Raw genomic sequence first — 18,721 nt, 5'->3', positions numbered from 1 at the left:
AAAAAAAAAAAAAAAAAGAAAAAGAAAACTACTAACACTACTTAAAGCATCAGTAAGTACTAATGAGTATGCTGTCTAAAATTACTCTCAAAACAGTAAGACAAATTACTTCCAGAATTCCCACTTTCGGCTTAAAATAGAACTGACAAAGTTCTATCCAAAATCCAAAGTAACCATGTGCTCATCTGGATCATGGTCAGGTCTCTAACACACAGTAGGCCAGGGGACACGTGTGTCTCCAGTTAAGGAAACATCCTGTGTTCCACTGGTTTCCAACAAGAAGGGTCTAAAGGACCCAAGACAAGAACATTTTTCCATTAAAGAAAAACATTTTTCTCCAAATTAGTCACTACGTTAAGTTACTAGAGAAAAGTCAAAATTTTGATGGAAAAAGAAATCAGATGAATCTGTACTTTATTTTGCAATTTTGTTGTCATTAAGAAATATCTGCAAAGAAAAGCCAAGTTTGTCAGTATTGAAGAAGCACAGAGACAATGTAAAAATCACCTTATTCTTCTATGCTGAGGATAATGGGGAGGAGGCAAGATTATTTGCCAAAATAGACTAACTGTCAAAGCATGAAGTCTGATTCCCTTTCTGTGCCTGTTTATCCCTTCTTTGCCTTGGATATATCCCTTGCTTTCTTACCAGTCTTCTGTAGTTATTAGTGGATCATTTAAATCAATCTTTCCCTACATCTCAATTTTAAAATCACAAAACTGGACATTTTATAGTCCCTTCTCCAATAAAATACCCAAACTGATTTAAGCTTTCTTTTTTTTTACTTTATGTGGCTCTCAAAAGAAATTTTTGGTGGCACTGGTCTTCAAAAGAAAAAAAAATCATCCCTAGAATAGTTTAAAGCCTTAAAGACAGTGAAAATTTCTAATGAAATGGAAGCAAATAAGATAATTTGACTTGACTTGCACTTTTTAAAGAGATTGCATGCTACCCTCTAAGTTTAGACTACATTCAGAAAAAAAACATAATGCTTCCTGAAGATTCCAATTGTCACCTAAAATTTTTTTGAAAGGAATGCATTTCTTATATTAAAATGGAATTCAAAATGAAAACATAACTCAATGTACAATTATCTGTTCTATGGACTTTTCCAAGAAGACTCTTAATGCACAAATAGAATCAAAGTATATTGAAATCATGACGGCACACCAAACTAGTCATAAATAAGAAGCAATTTCTAAAGTGAAGTTTTTATTTGAGAAAAATAGCTTCAACATTTGAACATAAATATAAACATCGTTTTTTTAACTTAATGCAGCTGGCAAATATATTTAGATGGCTGAGATTTTTAAAGATCTTTTTGACATAAAACTTATTCTGGATCATGATTAACACACATGATGTATTTGGCTAATGCATGCATTTCAAAATGGAAAAGATTTTATAACACCTTGCTTAACATGAAGGCAATTGACAATCATTCCTCAATAAAAAATTTTAAACATGAAATGGCAGAGTTTTCCTGAAAGTTAAGACATGCAAATACATTCAGAAAGGCAGACGAAGCAATAGAAATCAATGTGCTTGATCTAAGAGAAATGTGCAAGGTGCATCCATTATCTTCCTCAAACAGATTTTGTAAATATAGCACATAATTAGACTGTATCATGAATTAGGATTTTGAAAGACAGCAGAGGTCCAGAAGACGGCCATGCAACATAGTACTGATATGCATTCTAGGATTAGAATCCAGCTACATTCAAACCACCACCTTTTTAATGTTCCATCACTAAAAGTGAGCATGTTTTCATGTACAGTATGAATAAAACCAATGAAACACATATGGTGCAGTGCCTGTGGCTCAAAGGAGTGCCAGCCCCATGTACCAGAGGTGGTAGGTTCAAACCCAGCCCCGGCCAAAAACTGCAAAAAAAAAAGAAAAGAAACACACGTAGATGGTAGTGTAACTTCTGTATGACAAACAATATATTTTAATTCAAATTACAATTTTAAAGCATTTTGTTATATGCAAAATGGTCAGCTACATATGTCTAAAAAGGAGCTAGAGAATGTAAAAGAAAGAAGTCTAAAAGAATGCACAATAATTAACAGTGATTCTTTGGGAGGTTGACCTGGGAGAAGACCTTGAGCTCCAGAGTTCAAGGCCACCTTGTGCAAGAGCAAGACCTCCTCTCTACTAAAAATAGAAAACTAAGCTGGGCATGCTGGGGCATGCCTATAGGCCCTGCTATTCAGGAGGCTGAGGCAGGAGGATCACTTGAGCCCAAGAGTTTGAGGCTGCAGTGAGCTTACTGATGCCACTGCATTCTAGCCCAAGTGACAGCATGACCCTGTCTCAAAAAAATAAATAAATAAATAAAAGTGATTATCCTCATGTTAGATGAAATGTAAGGAATTTATAAGATTTTTCTTTCTTTTTAGTTTATGTATATATCCTAAATTATATTTGAACATGTACAATACATGAGTTATTAACAAATGAGTAATAACCTAAGAAAAAGTGTTAGGTTTTTAATATATGGGGATCAGAAACAAGTCTGAAATCAGCTAAGGATCTAAAACAAAAGGTATAAAAATAAATATCAGAGTTTTTAAAAATAACAGAAATATAGATATGGCTTTATTAATAATATAATGTATAATATTAAAAGACTGGAAATGGTCTAAGTTCCAGAGATATAGATTAGTTTTAACCACTATGGAAGACTGAGCAGTATTAAAGACATGGACTAAAATGGACCAATACTGATTTAAAAAATAATTTCAAGATAAAATACAGAGTGTCCATAAAGTTCATGTGCAATTTAAATAGACAACTATTTTATTTGCATAAACAAAAAGCAAGTATAATAACATTTTGCTTATGTTAAAAAATTCACATCTGTGCTTTTGCATTTTCAGTAATACAAAAAAGTCTGGATGGGTACACACTGAAATCCGAGACAAGAAAGTAGGTTGGATAAAGAGTATAAACAGGAGCTTTCTGTTTATTCCACATGCTCCTGTATCATTTAAACTTTTTACTATGCCCTAGCTACTTGGGAGGCTGAGGCAAGAGAACTGCTTAAGCCTAAGAGTTAGAGGTTGCTGTGAGCTGTGATACCACAGCACTCTATCGAGGGTGACAAAGTAAAACTCTGTCTCAGAAAAATAAATACATAAATAAACAAATTTTAAAAAATGAAAATATATTACCTAAGTAGTTCAATAAAAACTTGAAAGAAGGAAAATACTTTTTAACTCTTGACCATGGGATATACATGTCACCCTTCATCACCATCTAACTGATCACACACCTATAGTTTTTTAAATTTTTTGTCTTCGTTTTGAGAGGACAGAGCCTTGCTTTGTTCCTACCTGCATCTCAGGCGTGCAGGAGGCACACACCATCTGTCATGGTTATTTTGTTATTGCTCCCATAAATACAGTCTAGAGAACAGAATGAAAAGAATCTATACTGGTTTACGATGTGTTCTCTACAGAGCAGTTCTGCTTTTATAAAAAGTGTGTGAAGTATCACTAGCCCTAAGAATTTAAACAGACATTTTGGCTTTAAAAACTGTTGCTATTTGGAGCCCTTGAAATATAAATTCTCTCTATATCCAAACGATAAAATTTTAAGTAAGTGTAGCTTTTTAAAATGTCTCTATTAAGGGTACATGTGAAACTTAGTAAATGCAGAATATAAATGTCTTAATACAATAACTAAGAAAATGCCATGAAGGCTATGTTAACCAGTTTGATGAAAATATTTCAAATTGTATACAGAACAGGCACATTGTACCCCATGACTGCATTAAGGTACACAGTTATGATTTAATAAAAAAAAAAAGTCTGTATTAAAGCAAAAAAAAACTATAGATGTGAGATAATCTGTGGATACCAGCTTGAATATTAAAATAATTTTACTCTGTTGCCATTTTTGCCACAGATTGTTTAATGTAATAAAAAAATGTATTTACTGTGCTTTCACAGAAAAATAAATGACCAAGTTGGAGTATACTACTATAACTGTCGTGCACCGATTTTACTCAAACTATATATTAACATGATTCATCTCTGGATCATGACTCTAAACTTTAGTACGTTCTAATCTGTTAATATCTAGAACGACAGCATTCTGACACCGTTAAGCTAAAATGGAATTTTTGGTCCTGGGTGTTAGCTCAGCACACACATAAGCATGCACAGGACGGTGAGAACTAAACTGGAGACATCGATCGCCACCTGGCCCATTTAATGAAGTACGGCAAGTGGTCAAGGAGACTGAATGTGTAGAAGGAATAGCGAGTGATCTCTGTCACCGTCCACGCCACCAGAAAAAGCACCACACTCTCCTCATTCTGGATCTGCAGAATCACAGAGAAATCCACAGTGTCGTTCAAACACAAACTGGTTTCCCAAATGAAGACATTTATTTTAATGATTTGTTGGCTGTTATCCGGATGGAATGTTAGGGTTAGTCACTATGAGGTAATTCATAGTGGACATGGAACCTAAATATGTCCTCTGTGCAGAAGGGTCACATGTGTAATGATATTTCTTTCTTTTTTTTTTTTTTTCCTGAGATGGAGTCTGACTATGTTGCCCTCAGTAGAGCTGTATGGCCTCATAGCTCACAGCAACCTCAAACTCTTGTGTTCAAGAGATTCTCTTGCCTCAGCCCCCACAAGTAGCTGGGACTTACAGGTGCCCAACACAACACCTGGCTATTTTTTTGTTGTAGTTGTCACTGTTGGTTGGCAGTCCCGGCTGGGTTCAAACACACCAGCCCTGGTGTATGTGGCCAGCGCCTTAGCCACTGAGCTACAGGAGCCGAACCCTGATATTTCTTTCTTAACCTTCACTCTAGCCAAGAATTGCTCCATCTCAGGACAACATCATCCATTAAAACCAGAATGGGAAGCATTCGACCCTCCTACTTTCTGTTAATCATTTTATCATACCCAATCTGCTATACGAACAACTCTTGAATCCACCCTCTCATTTTTGGCCCCATTTCCATTGTTTTAATTCAAGATCTTATCATCAGATGGACCAGTGGTTCTCAACCTGGGTTGCAACTCCTTTGGGGGGTCTCCTGCATATCACATATTTATATTACGATTCACAATAGTAGCAAAAATACAGTTATGAAGTAGCAACGAAAATAATTTTATGGGGGTCGCCACAACATGAGGAACTGTATTAAAGGGTCACGGCAATAGGAAGGTTGAGAACCACTGATCTAGTCTAACAGTCCTTCATAGTCTATATTCTCTTTGCTTTCCTCGTGGGTGAATGTTTTCTCATAAAAAGAAAACAAAGAAGATGACAAACAAAAAACAAATTGGAGCCAGGGGCAATGGCTCACACCTGTAACCCTAGCTCTCTGGGAGGCCAAGACAGGAGGATCTCTTGAACTCAGAAGTTCCAGACCAGCCTGAGCAAGAGCAAGACTCCATCTCTACTAAAAACAGAAAACTAGCTGGTTGTTGTGGCAGGTACCTTTAGTCTCAGCTACTCAGGAGGCTGAGGCAGGAGGATCACTTGAACTCAAGAGTTTGAGGTTTTTATGAGCTAGGCTGATGCCACAGCACTCTAACCTGGGCAACAGAGTGAGACTATATAACAAAAAAATAGAATCAGCTAAGTCTTATACTTTAGAAGTTTCACTGGGACTTTACTGCTCAACAGAATAGAAAAATAAGTTCTAATAATACTTGAGCATGACAGTTAAGATACTTTACAATCCAAGCTCAGAAATCTCTTCAACTTCATCTGCAGTCAGTCAACCCTCCTACATATTTTTCTATGAAGTGACATTAAACTTCGTTATTTCCAGAATATTCTCTGAACCATGGAGTCTTTACACATCCTGTCTAATTGCTTCCCATAGAAAACCTATTCTCATCATTTAGGATTCAGCAGAGGTATCGTGCCCTCTAGAACACTTTTCCCAAAGTTGAATTACGACACTTGCCAATTTATATTAGAATTTGTCTGGCTAACTCCAGCTTCAACTCTATGTCCCTTCCCTCAAGAGCCTTTCTCCACTTCCCAGATCAGACCAAGTTCCTGGGTAGACTGCAAAGCACCCTGGGCTCTTGTTTCAAAGCTCTTGACACTAATATAATTAAGTCTTAAGTTATTGTTCAGCCTGTCTCTCAGTTATAAGCTCCACAAGGTGAGGCACCTGTTTACTTTATTAACAGACATATCCCCGGCACACTGTCAGGCACGGAACAGGTATACAGTCAGCATCTGTTCAAGACTCAACATCTGTATGACCATCTCTCACTTCCCAACAGCCTTATTCATTTTTATAAATATGGAGATTAGCACAGCATCTGGTATACAGAATGCATTCCATAAAGGTTAACTAATTAAAGGTGGTGAACAGTGCCAACGGGAAAGTACTATTGTAGAACAATAGTCCCATGAAGGCAGAGATCCAGTGGAGGATAAAAGGAGAGATGGATCGTGATGGGTCTCTTTTTCTCTTTGGAACTTGCCACTCTCCAGCTTCCCTTCACTTCTTCTCTCCAGCTAATGGTGCCTTTCTTTTCCATTATTCTTTAGACTTTCTGTGATCCTAGCACAGCCATTATTAGGTTGATCCACTGCCTAGACAGTCTCTCTCTCATTCTGTTAACGTTGTCCTTTTGCTTTTAAACTAATGGGCAATTTTAATTGATAAAAAATTTGGTTCTCCATACGGCATGTGTTCATTGCTATCTGCATGGCAGTCACTGGTTACAGGGGACATGTGGATCAAGCAGGTTGACTGAAAGATAATACTTAAGAGGCTTAAGTGTATAGAGGGCAAGGGCAGAAGGTTGGCAACCTGTCTCCATGCAGACAGGAGGCCAGTGAGGTTAAGAGGAACAGAGGACAGGTTAGGTATCAGTCCCCAAGCAGAGAGGAGACAAGACAGGAGTCCAGAGATCTGTCCTCGAGTAGACAGAAGACTCTGAAGGCTGTCAAGAAGATCAGAAAGGTTGACCTAGGAAATGTTTCCATCATGGGCTTAAGAAGCCCAGAATCTTGACATAGTCAACATGGCGTCTGTCTTGTCTAAAAGGCTCAAGTCATTAATTAGATCTAATAATTAGGTCTGTTTCCCATCATGCCTCATTAAATAAAATGCTTATTTTTTTTCAAATTCCTTAACAGCTTTTTGAAAATTATTTTTAACTGATAAATTAGAAGCATATGTACTATATATTTACAGTGCACAATATGATGTTCTAAAGATACACTGTGGAATGGCCACATCAAGATAATTAGCATATGCATGGCCACACATATTTACCCGTGGTGAGAACACCCAAAATCTACTCCGTTAGCAATTTTCAAGAATACATGTCATCAACTGCAGTCAACCGTGTTGAATGAGAGATCTCCTGAACGTATTCCTCCTGTTTAACTGAAGTTTTCTGTCCTTTTATCCTTTTTAATTTTTAACTTAGTCTTTTCCAGCTATTCAGAACTAGAATATTTATTATTAGCTGGAATATTTATTTTAGCTCTATTTATAGCTGAACAGAGCTATATGTTTACCTTTTTATGTCTGTTACTATGATTCACAATGCTAAATGAGGAAAAATAAACTTTATACTGACAACTTCACTGACATAATTAAAGAGGATAACTGATAGAAAAGAAGATTCTACAGAAGAGAAAATTTTCTGTTAGTTATTTGACAGAATATGAATTTTAAAAATTGGAAAGCATCAGAAGAGAATACATTATGGCTATAAAATGCTGATATTTGGTCCTGTTTGTCCAAAGTCATCCTACTAAGCATTAAGTCAACATATTCAGTTGGATAAATTCAAACTCAATTCCTTTTTGTCCAATGGTTCTGCTCCCTGAAATATACAAATGTGAGTATTTTAGATTCCTCTATTAATGAGAAGCGTTCTTGAAGGCTCCAGCCAGACAAGTTTACAATACTTACTGGTTTTATGCTATGAGTAATGAGCCACACCATGAAGATTCTTGAACTCACTTGGACCCCAGTCACAATCACAGAAGTAGGTATAATTCCTTAAAGAGAAAAGCAAGTTAACAATTGTCCTAAAGGCAATTTGTAACAAAAATGCAAAATTAAAGCCAAAACTCACCAATTAAACAGTGGACTATCTGTAAGCAAATGGAAAGGAATCACACGTCAATAATACAAAACATGAATCCCTGTCATGGCATTAAAACAAATCCTTGGGTGGTGTGTAATTAGCAATGTAAGACTGATTTTGCTCAACATCGACAAAAAAATGTTCAAATAAATGTTACTCTAGAAAAATAGCAGGATGAAAAACTTACCTCGAGCAAAGCAAATGTCTGGAAAAATTTCAGTGTCTTCTGAATACTTTTATATAAACCTCTGTGTGTTCCTTTCTCCATATAAAAACGTACCATGGCAATAGCGAGAACCAACCATCTAGAGAAAATGAAAATATTTTATAAAGTTCTACCACCAAAACTAATACCACAGATGTGTACATTCGTGTTCACAGAAGCATCATTCACAATTGCTAAATACTACAAGTATCCCAAGTGTTCATCAGTGACTAAAGGGACAAACAAAATGAAGCAGATACAAACAATGGAACATTATTCAGCTTAAAAAGGAAAGAAACTGACGCATGCTACAACAGCAAAGAGCCTTGAACACGTTATGCTAAGTGAAATAAGCCAGGCACAAAAGGGTATGCCTCTGGTCACATGAGGTCCCTAAAGTTATTAAACTCACAAAGACGGAAAGTAGAATGGTGGTCCCCAGGAGATGGGGTGAGAAGGTGAAGTGGGAAGGTCATGTGCAATGAGTACAGAGTTTTGGTTTTTCAAGATGGAAAGTAATGGGGATGGAGAGAAGTGATGGTTATACAACAACGTGAATGTATATGTGAAATAAAGATAATATGTTCAGGATGTTTCTATATTCTAGACTCTGTTCTAAATACACTACACTACAGGCTAGGAATGGTGGCTCCTACCTCTAATCCCAGCACTTTGGGAGACAGAGGCAGGAGGACTGCTTCAGGCCAAGAGTTCAAGACCAGCTTGGGAAACATAGCTTGACCCCATCTCTACAAAAAATAAAAAACTAGCCAGGCTGGTGGCTCATACCTGTAGTCCCAGGTACTTAGCAGACTGAGGCAGGAGGATCACTTGAGCCCAGAAGTTGGAGGCCACAGTGAGCTATGATGATACTATTGCACTCTAGTCCAGGTGACAGAGCAAGACCCTATCTCTAAATAAATAAACAAACGCATTGCACATTAACATCCTCACAATAACCTAAGATGAGGGAAGGGTTTACTATTTTCCTATTTCGCTGTGGGGGAAACAGGCAGAGGGTCACACAGCCAGTCTGCTGTGACAGAAGCCCACTACTGACCTCAGAGTCTGTACTCTTGAACCCCTATGCTATCCTGGTCTGGGTCTAAGTATATATTGTTTCCTGAGATGTTAGTTAATTATGGCAATTCATACTTACATTATAAATACATATTTTAAGTTATGTGGGGTGTCTGTGCTCATTTTAGTGAATAGTTTTGTGATCATTTATAAGCTACTCTTCCAGATGAGACAATGGTGATGTGGAGACATTACTTACTCTAGGTCTCAAGAGTTAAGTTCTTCACTGCAAGTCTGAAACAGACTCTCGGAGGACTCTGAATCTCTAGACCTGTCCTCTCTACACTGCATCACAGCATCACTGTGGATATAACTCATGGATTCATCTCATGGGAAAGCCAACACTGAACTCATGGCTGGGCTGATCGCAGAGGGCTAACTGGTTTAATGTTTCAGGTTCCCTGCAGCCTTAAAATGTTACAATTTCATTATTCTCAATTCCAAGTCCCTGTACTTCCAATAAGCATCAAAACGTTTAATAAGAAAGAAAAAAGAAAGAAAAGAGGGAACAAAAGCTTAGTAAGATGTTTCCATTCACATTTTCCATACACTTATCTTTCTGGGGAAAAATCAAATCAGATGTCTACAAAAGATATGTTTTAGAAGCAGCTATTAACGAACTAATGAATTTATTAAAGGATTTATTTAGAAGGCAAGTTTTCTACTTTTTTTCCTTTGAGACAGAGTCTCACTCTATCAGTCAGACTAGAGTGCTATGACATCATAGCTCACAGCAACCTAAAACTCCTAGGTTCAAGCGATCCTCTTGACTCAGATTCCTGAGTAGCTGGGACTATAGGCACCTGCCACAATGCTCTACTATTTTTAGTAGAGATGAGGTCTTGCTCTTGCTCAGGCTGATCCTGAACTTCTGAACTCAAGAAATCCACCCACTTTGGCCTCCCAGAGTGCTAGGAGCCAGTGTATGAGCCAGTGTACAGGTATGAGCCAGTGTACCTGTTCTAAGTTCTCTAGTTTTAAAAACAGTATTATATGATATAAAAATCCATGCATTATGACAAGCATTATAGCAAGTTCCACTGTTACTCCATAGGTGGCAGTATTGTACCAACTATCAGTTTAGTCCATATTATGCCTGTGAGCCTCACTCAACTGTAGGAAATAAAAGAAATGGAACACATTCAGGAGTTTGAAAGGAGCATCAAACCATCTATCCTAACCTCTTATCTGTTTTATCAGCTTAACAGAGCCAATCTAAATTGAGCAGAGCTTACCGCCCAAAACCATGATCACAAAAGGTGACAATCAAAGTTTTTCTAAGGGCCCCACACTGAGTGAACCTTGTTTCTTCCTTCATCTGTTAGTTTAGTAATAATAATAAAACAAACAAAAAATATTCCAAAAGCAATCAGAATTTCTGCAATTAGGAAAGCTTTTCTGGAATATTGCCAGGGCTACTGATTAAATGAACCTAAACAAATAAACTCAGTCTGTGATAAAATACTGTCTCAGGGAAAACAAACAGCAAACCATGTGTCCTATATGTAGATTTCTTGTTTGCTTGATTCACTTATTTGTTCATCTTCAAGATCAACATTTACTATATGTTACCAAGCCACGTACTGAGCTAGACACTGGGGAATTATAGACAAATAAGACATAGCTTTGGCCTCTGAGGACTCCTAAGTTAGAGAGAGAAAACAGCATAGAGCAATGTTAGAGATATGTATCATGAGTTACTGAACACAGGGGCTACCTTCTCACACCACTATGGCTACAGTGACCATGAAAAACTTTATCAAAGAGGATTTTCTTTTAGCTAGCTGTCTTCCAATGCTGCTTTTTCTCCTGAAATATCTTGGCAACCACCTTTTCCTTGAAAAACTTGGTTATCGGCTTGGTGCCCGTAGCACAGTGGTTATGGCGCCAGCCACATACACTGCGGCTAGTAGGTTCAAACCTGGCCTGGGCCAGCTTAAACAACAATGTCAACTGCACAAAAAAACAGTGGGGTGTTGTGGGCACCTATAGTCCCAGCTGCCACGGCACTCTACCTACAGGCGACAGCTTGAAACTCTGTCTCCAAAGAAAAAAAGTAAAAGAAAAAGAAAAACTTGGTTATCTACACTATAAGCTTCCTTTCTAAAAAAATATTTGAACACTGCCTTTTAAGTTTTTATTATGTCTAAGCAATTTCAAACATATACAAAGGTATAAAGAATGATACAGTAGACCCCTCCCGCCACTACCCAGCTTATTAAGACTTATGAACAATCTTGTTTTATTTACTCTTTATTTTCTCTCCTCATTATTTTGAATCAAATTCCAGATACTCTATAAAACGATCCTTAAATGTTTCATATCTACAAAAGGATTCTTTTGAATAAACATGATCGTACTACCACTATGCCATGTATAAAATATAGTTAACTTCTTAAGGTCACAAAACACAGAGCCAGGATATATAGTTCCTCAATTGTCTAATAATTTTTTTTTTTTTGATTTTTGAGTCTCACTATGTCACCCTAGGTTGAGTGCCATTGCGTCACAGCTCACAGCAACCTCAAACTCTTGGGATTAAGATATTCTCTTGCCTCAGTCTCCCAAGTAGCTGGGACTATAGGCACCTGCCACAATGCCTGGCCATTTTTCTGTTGCAGTTGTCATTGTTGCTTAGCTGGCCCAGGCTGGGTTGGAACCTGCCAGCCTCCGTATATGTGGCCGATGCTGTAAACACTGTGCTACGGGCACCAAGCCTGTCTAATAATTTTTTAAAAGCATGATTGAAATAAGATTCATACATCGTAATTAGTTGGTAAATCTTTTATGACTCTTAATTTATATTTCCCCTACCTCCTTCTTTCCTTCCCTCCCTCATTCTCTGTCTTTTGTAATCGCCTGTTGAAGACCCTCAGTATGGATTTTGCAAACTGAACACCCGTATGTCATTTTTACCACATTCTATTCCTCCTGTAAGTTGGTAGCTAATTCTAAGGGTTCGATCAGATTCTTGTTTGATTTTACTAAGTTGCAGTAGACACCTCTATAAGGAGCATGCAATGAACTTCTGGGTGTTCCTCTCTTTCACAACACCAACAATCATATAATGATCACTGCCTAGATCCACTATTTCAGTAACTATTGAAAAATGATGATACTTTGATTTGTCATTTCTTTATACTTCTTTTAACCATTGGAAGGCTTATATGAAAGATAGTCTTTGACTTTTATACAATCTGTATTGTTTATGTAAACTGCCTTTCCTAAAGTTATAGTTTTGTTTAGCAGCCAATGAGTGTTTCAAATGACTGCACACAGAAACTCATCCTAATAATGAGTTAAGCTGAAAGCTTCCTAAAAGAAAAAAGCTTGAGAAGCTGAACTTCATTAGAATTAAGACCATCAGAAGCCAGGCACAGTGGCTCACACCTGTCATCCCAGCATTCTGGGAGGCCAAGGCAGGAGGATCACTGGAGCTTAGCTTGGAGTTTAAGACCAGCCTGAGCAACAGCGAGACCCTGTCTCTACTAAAAACAGAAAAATTAGCTGGACATTGTGGCAGGCACCTGAAGTCCCAACTACTTGAGGATCACTTGAACCCAGGAGTCTGAGGTTGCTATAAAATCGGCTGATACCATGGCACTCTAGCCTGGAGCAACTGAGTGAGACTCTCTCACCAAATTAAAAAAATAAAATATAAAAGAATTAAGACTATCTGCTCTCTGAGGACACTGTTACGAGAATGAAAAGCCAACTGGGACAAAATGTTTTCAAATCACGTATCTCATAAAGGGCTTGTATCCAGATGATATAAAGAACTCTCTCTTAGCACTCTAGGAGGCAGAGGCAGGTGGATCTCTTGAGCTTAGGAGTTCAGGATTTCGAGATCAGCCTGAGCAAGAATGAGACCCCATCTCTACTAAACTAGCCAGGTACTGTGGTGGGTTCCTGTAATCCCAGCTACTTGGGAGGCCAAGGCGAGGCAAGAGAATCACATGAGCCTAAGAGTTGGAGGTTGCTGTGAGCTGTGGAGGGCAACAAAGTGAGACTCTGTCTCAAAAAAAAAAAAAAAAAAATGAACTCTCAAAACTCAGGAATAGGAAACTAACCCATTAAAGCAAACAAAATGGGCAAACGATTTGGACCTATATTTTTGTAGAAGATACACAATTGGCAAGTAAGCACATGGAAAGATATTCTGCCTCATTAGGTACTAGGGAAATGAAAATCAAATTCACAATGATGTAATAACATACTTATTGGAATGTCTAAAATTTTAAAAGCCAGCAGGGATGTATAGCAGCTGGAAGTCTCATTCATTTGCCAGTGGGAAGGTAAAATGATACAACCACTTTGGAGAACAGGCAGTTTCTTAAGAAATTAACATGTGACTGCCATCTACCTAGCTCTGCCACTCATAGGTATTGATCAAAGAAAAACAGAAGCATAGGACCACGAATGTTCATAGCTTTATCTGTAATAACTCAAACTGAAAAGAACCCAAACATGCACCAACGGATACATGTATAAACAACTTGTGGTAGAATTATACAACAGATTTGTCCTTATGGATTAAATACAGGGCGGCCATAAAGTTCGTGTGCAATTTAAAATCCTGTGTAATTTCAAACCGCACATGAACTTTATGGCCATCCTGTATATCCTCCTCAGCAATAAAAAATATGGCTCTTATTTACAATTTTGGGAAATGAACTTTGGGTTTTCTTTTTTCCTCTAAAGTACTATTCAGTATAGTGTAAAAAGATCTTAACTAATTTCTCTTTCTGCAAGAAGTGCAATTTTAAATTAACCACTATGGATATGAATTAACACTCTTAAAAGTACACTGAGCATCAGCAACCCTGATAAGAACTTCATATCCGTTATCTTTTTATTCCTTGTAATAATCTAGCAAAGTAGTTGTGTTGTTCCAATTTTGCAGGTGAGAAAACTAAGCGTCAGAGAGGTTGAGTAACTTGTCTGAGGTTCTCCAGCTACAAAGAAGTGAGACATAGCCTTTAATTAACACCTTCCTGTACCATTTACAAATTAAAATCCAGACACGTCAGCAAGTCATCTAAGGCCCTGTGCAATGGCTCAAGGGACCTGTCCACTTTCATTTCCCACCTCGTTTCACCTTTCAGGACCACTTGTTGTTACCTAGACAGATGTCTAGCAATTTCACATCTCTGTACCTTCATGCATCCTGTTTCCTTATCCACACCTGTAAGGTCCTGTTCATCCTTCAAAGCTCAGTGTAAATGCTACGATCTCCCCCACAAGGCTTTCTCTAATTCTCTCTGCCTGTCTGTCCTCTGATATCTCCGCTGAGCACTTATCTCATTCTTTTAATGCACTTTATTTAAGTCATATATAAAAAGACAGGGCCTAAAATATTTACCGTATGTCCCTCCCTTGATGTAGAACAATGCATTCATGCAAGCTCAAATTATCTGTTGAAAAGCACACACAAAGAGAGAGAGAGAAAGACCAAGGGCCACAGAAACCTTACATCCGTTAAAGATGTAATTCTACTCCTGGGAATTTATACTAAACCACTAATTCAACAGAAACAAAAGAAAAATGTGATTGGGGCATGATTAAAATCACTCTGTGAAAGAACATACTTATGAAAACTATATAAAAATATTTGATAGACAATTATTAAGTAAAAATAAGATTTTATCCAACATGACACGTAGAATTTAGGTAAAAACAGAACATATAACAGAGGAGAAATTGTAACAACAATGCTTTAAAATATGTTTTCATTCATTCATTCAATGAACAAATATTTGAGTGCTCCAAGTAGTTTACACTCTAATTGGGACAACAGATAATAATCAATGACACATTCGTAAAATACATTGCACAGATGTATGGCAGTTAGTGGAAAGGGGGAAAATAAGCAAGGGAGATAATAAGTGTTAGAATGTGAAGGCTCCTTGAGAATAAAGTTTTGAGTAAAACTTTGAAAGAGGTTAGATATGCATATGATATGAAGGATAAGAAAAATTATGCCAGGCTTATAGAATTAGATAAGTTCTTTTTTACATTTATGTAAAAATGTAGAATATTTCTTAAAGATTATTGAATTATTTTAAATTTTTTTGTGTGGTGGGGTCTTGCTTGTTACCCAAGCTGCTCTTGAACTCTTGGGTTCAAGCAATTCTCCTGCCTCAGCCTTCCAAGTAGCTAGAAACACAGGCAGAAGACATCACACCCAATTTGTTTTAAAATTACAAAAAAAAAAAATAAACACCCAGAATTCTGGTAAAAAAAAAAAAAAAAAAAAAGCAAGTGAAATGAACAAAAAGAACTTCAATGAATTTTCTGCTATCCACTCCACTGAATGTATATGATTTTGTTCCAATTTTAACACCACACCTTCTCCAAACTTATGTTCCCCTATTCCCAACACCATCTCCCAATTCAGTTAAAAGAATATACCAGGCTTGCTTATTATGCCTATTTCTAGAATTTATGTCACCTCTATGTTTGCAAATGCTATTCCTTCTTCAAATCTCAACGCCTCTATCTAGAAAGCTTCCAAAAAGTTAGTTACATGAACGATTCCATTTCACTCACTGCCTTAAGAAAATGACAAGAGACCTTCTTCATGCAAGGCAGAGAAAAAGACAAGTTTAGGTACACTCTGATGCCAGAAAGGGGCAGAGATAACAAGGAACCAAGTGCAAAAGCTTGAAAGAGAAAGCATTGAATTCTATTCCAGGTGAAGTAGGAGACCTAGAAATTTTCAAAGGAGTTGATTTGATTAGAAATTACAGGAAGAATAAGAACATTATACAAAGAATGAACAATGGAGCAAAAGCGCTGTGAAAATACATGGTGCTTGGAGGGAAGAGTGAGTCAGAAGAGATTTCAAATGCAGGAAAGTGTGGAAATCGGAACCACAGAGCATACTGCAAAGGGCCTTGGAAGACAGGCGGTCTAAATCCCTTAGATTAGGGTGGAAGTGACAGGGACTCACTGAAGGCTTTAAACTGAAGTTAAGCATTGATTTTCACTTCTGAAACATAACTTGGCCTTCAAAATGGAGCATGAACTGGAAAGGGACAACCACCAGTAGCACATGGCAAGTGTTTCAAAAAGGCTAAGTACAGGGGCGGTGCCTGTGGCTCAGTGGGTAGGGCGCTGACCCTATATACCGAGGGTTCAAACCCACCCCGGCCAAACTGCAACAAAAAATAGCCGGGCATTGTGGGGGCGCCTGTAGTCCCAGCTACTCAGGACGCTGAGGCAAGAGAATCGCCTAAGCACAGAAGTTGGAGGTTGCTGTGAGCTGTGCTGTCACAGTACTCTACTGAGAGCAATAAAGTGAGACTCTGTCTCAAAAAAAAAAAAAGAAAGAAAAAGGCTAACTACATAAGTCTATCAGCCAGGAGAGAGAATTCCTTCAGCCCCTCTAGCAGCACAGAGTGGGGTACTGAACTGTTCTCCATTTGTTTGGAATATCTGATTAGTTTTCTCTCCTTTCAAGATTACAATTTAGGAAAGGAGGATGAAGCGAGCCAAGGAGTCGCTCAAGGAGCCAAGAAGTCTAGTGTTAAATCTAGGGTTCCAGCTGGGTGTTTCTTTATGCCTCAGTTTCCTAATCTACAAAGTGCAATTGTATGTACCCCTCACAGAATGGTAGAGCATTAAAAAAATGAGATAATACATCTAAAATAACCAGCACCGTCCCTGGCACATAGTAAATCCTCAATAAATATCTTCCTATGAACTGTATCAGGCGTTCTGTATCACACCCTAAGCAAATAAGACATTCAATACCCTACTAAAAGATTTATTAAATCTTTGTCATTCGCGTTTTCCATAAGCCCGAAAGAAAGTTGAAAATATTAAACTTTTCCCCACATTTGTATAAGTGAATGTTTCCTGCAATGATGAGAAAATACTTTTAAAAGGCAATAACATTTAGAAACGGAAAAGCATTTTCCCAACAGGTTTTGAAAAGCAGTTGACACAGAAGTCACTCTGACGGCTCTTTGAAGACAGATAATTATTGTGTAACCTCAACTGGGAAGTCACGCTCCAAGCCAGAAATAAAAGTACAGGGTATCTATTGGCAAAGGAGCATGAGGCCATAAAGATGCTGGACACCAGTGCCATACTCCGATAAGGCGGTGGTGTTTTTTTTTTTTTAATTGTCCCAAGTAAGAAGCTCCTCTAGGACATACTGCGCTTTTGTGTGTGTGTGTGTGTGTTTTAACTGAGATCAAACTAAAAGTTAAATTCTGCCCATGGATCGCAGCACGAGGAAACGCGGACGGACAGCTCCCGGTGGCTGGAGCCTGGTGCGTCTTCACCAGCGGCTCGAGTAATCCACCTCCCCCGCAGGTCGGCCCCGCATTCCTGCCCCGGTCTATACTTAACCTCCGGCCTGCGCCCCACGGCCGCCGCGCCACGCCGTGCACCGTATTAGGCAATGCCCTGCGAGCCGCGCCGGCCCCCCCGCCCCGTTCCATTCAACCGGGCGGCGTCGCCGCGCCCCTCCCCCACGGCCGTCCCGTGTCCCCCGCCCGCGCCCCCCCGAGGTCCGGCCCATGCGCGTCCCCCGCCCCACCCTGTGCACACTCCACGCGCCACCCCGCGCTCCCGCCGGTCAGCCCGTCCCCTGAGCTCGGTGTAGGGAGACCTCCGGGACGCGCGTACCCCGCGGTCATGGCGATGTTGTAGAAGGTGAGCCAGGCGGTGGCCAAGAAACCGAGGCGCCTCCTCTTGCCGGCCGCCTCCCTCTCGTCGCTGGCCTCCGAGGCGCCGCCGTTGGTGCCGTCTTCCTCGCTGGACACCATGGTGGTGCGGGACGTGGACGACAGGGGCAGGAGATCGGGAGGGGACCCGGCCGAGCGCGCAGCCCAAGCGCCGCCACCCGCTGCCTCTGTCAGACGCCCCATGTGCCGGGCACAGGGGGCTCGGCGCCGCCAGTCCGGCCGCCCGCGAGGGGGAGGAGCGGACGCCCCCGGCCCCGCCCCTGCTCCGGGCCCGCCCTCTCCCCGTCCCGCGGGAGCGCGCGCGGCCCTGGTCCGGTTCACCTGGCTCCGGCTTGGGCTCCGGATCCCGCGAGCCCCCGGTTACGACTTGCAGGCGGCGCTGTGGTTTCTGCTGCTGTGGAAAATCGATCGCTCCGCTAGCTGGGGAAACCTCTTCCTAGAGAGACGCCCCAGGCGACTTGTGTCCTGACGACGTGCCCCTTCCTAGTGCATTTAGTCGGGACGGGCGGAACGCACGTGGAGTCGCGTGGCTCTGCCCCGCGGGACCCTTTGTAGTTTCTCCGTGTGCTGGCAGGTAGCCGGGTCTTCCCACCTCTCATTCTTAAGACGTTCTAGGGAAAAGGCACCCACTTGGCCTT

At 39.7% G+C, this 18,721-nt stretch overlaps 1 protein-coding gene across 1 annotated transcript in view; it reads right to left on the bottom strand.

Annotated features, from left to right (window-relative positions):
• HACD1 (3-hydroxyacyl-CoA dehydratase 1) overlaps window positions 1-18,284 on the bottom strand; it is a 25,867-nt gene extending 7,583 nt beyond the window's left edge. The window contains exons 1-5 of the mRNA XM_003786782.2: window positions 18,025-18,284; window positions 8,290-8,407; window positions 8,091-8,109; window positions 7,925-8,013; window positions 4,210-4,331 (exon numbers count right to left, since the gene is read on the bottom strand). Of these exons, the coding sequence (XP_003786830.1) occupies window positions 4,210-4,331; window positions 7,925-8,013; window positions 8,091-8,109; window positions 8,290-8,407; window positions 18,025-18,266 (590 nt within the window). The 5' untranslated portion in view covers window positions 18,267-18,284. The remainder of the gene's footprint in view (window positions 1-4,209; window positions 4,332-7,924; window positions 8,014-8,090; window positions 8,110-8,289; window positions 8,408-18,024) is intronic.
• Window positions 18,285-18,721: the final 437 nt, after the last annotated feature.

This window comes from Otolemur garnettii, unplaced genomic scaffold, assembly GCF_000181295.1.
Source record: "Otolemur garnettii isolate 467f Iridium unplaced genomic scaffold, OtoGar3 scaffold00019, whole genome shotgun sequence".
Lineage (NCBI taxonomy): Eukaryota > Metazoa > Chordata > Mammalia > Primates > Galagidae > Otolemur > Otolemur garnettii.
This window is presented reverse-complemented; position numbering and strand designations above follow the sequence as displayed.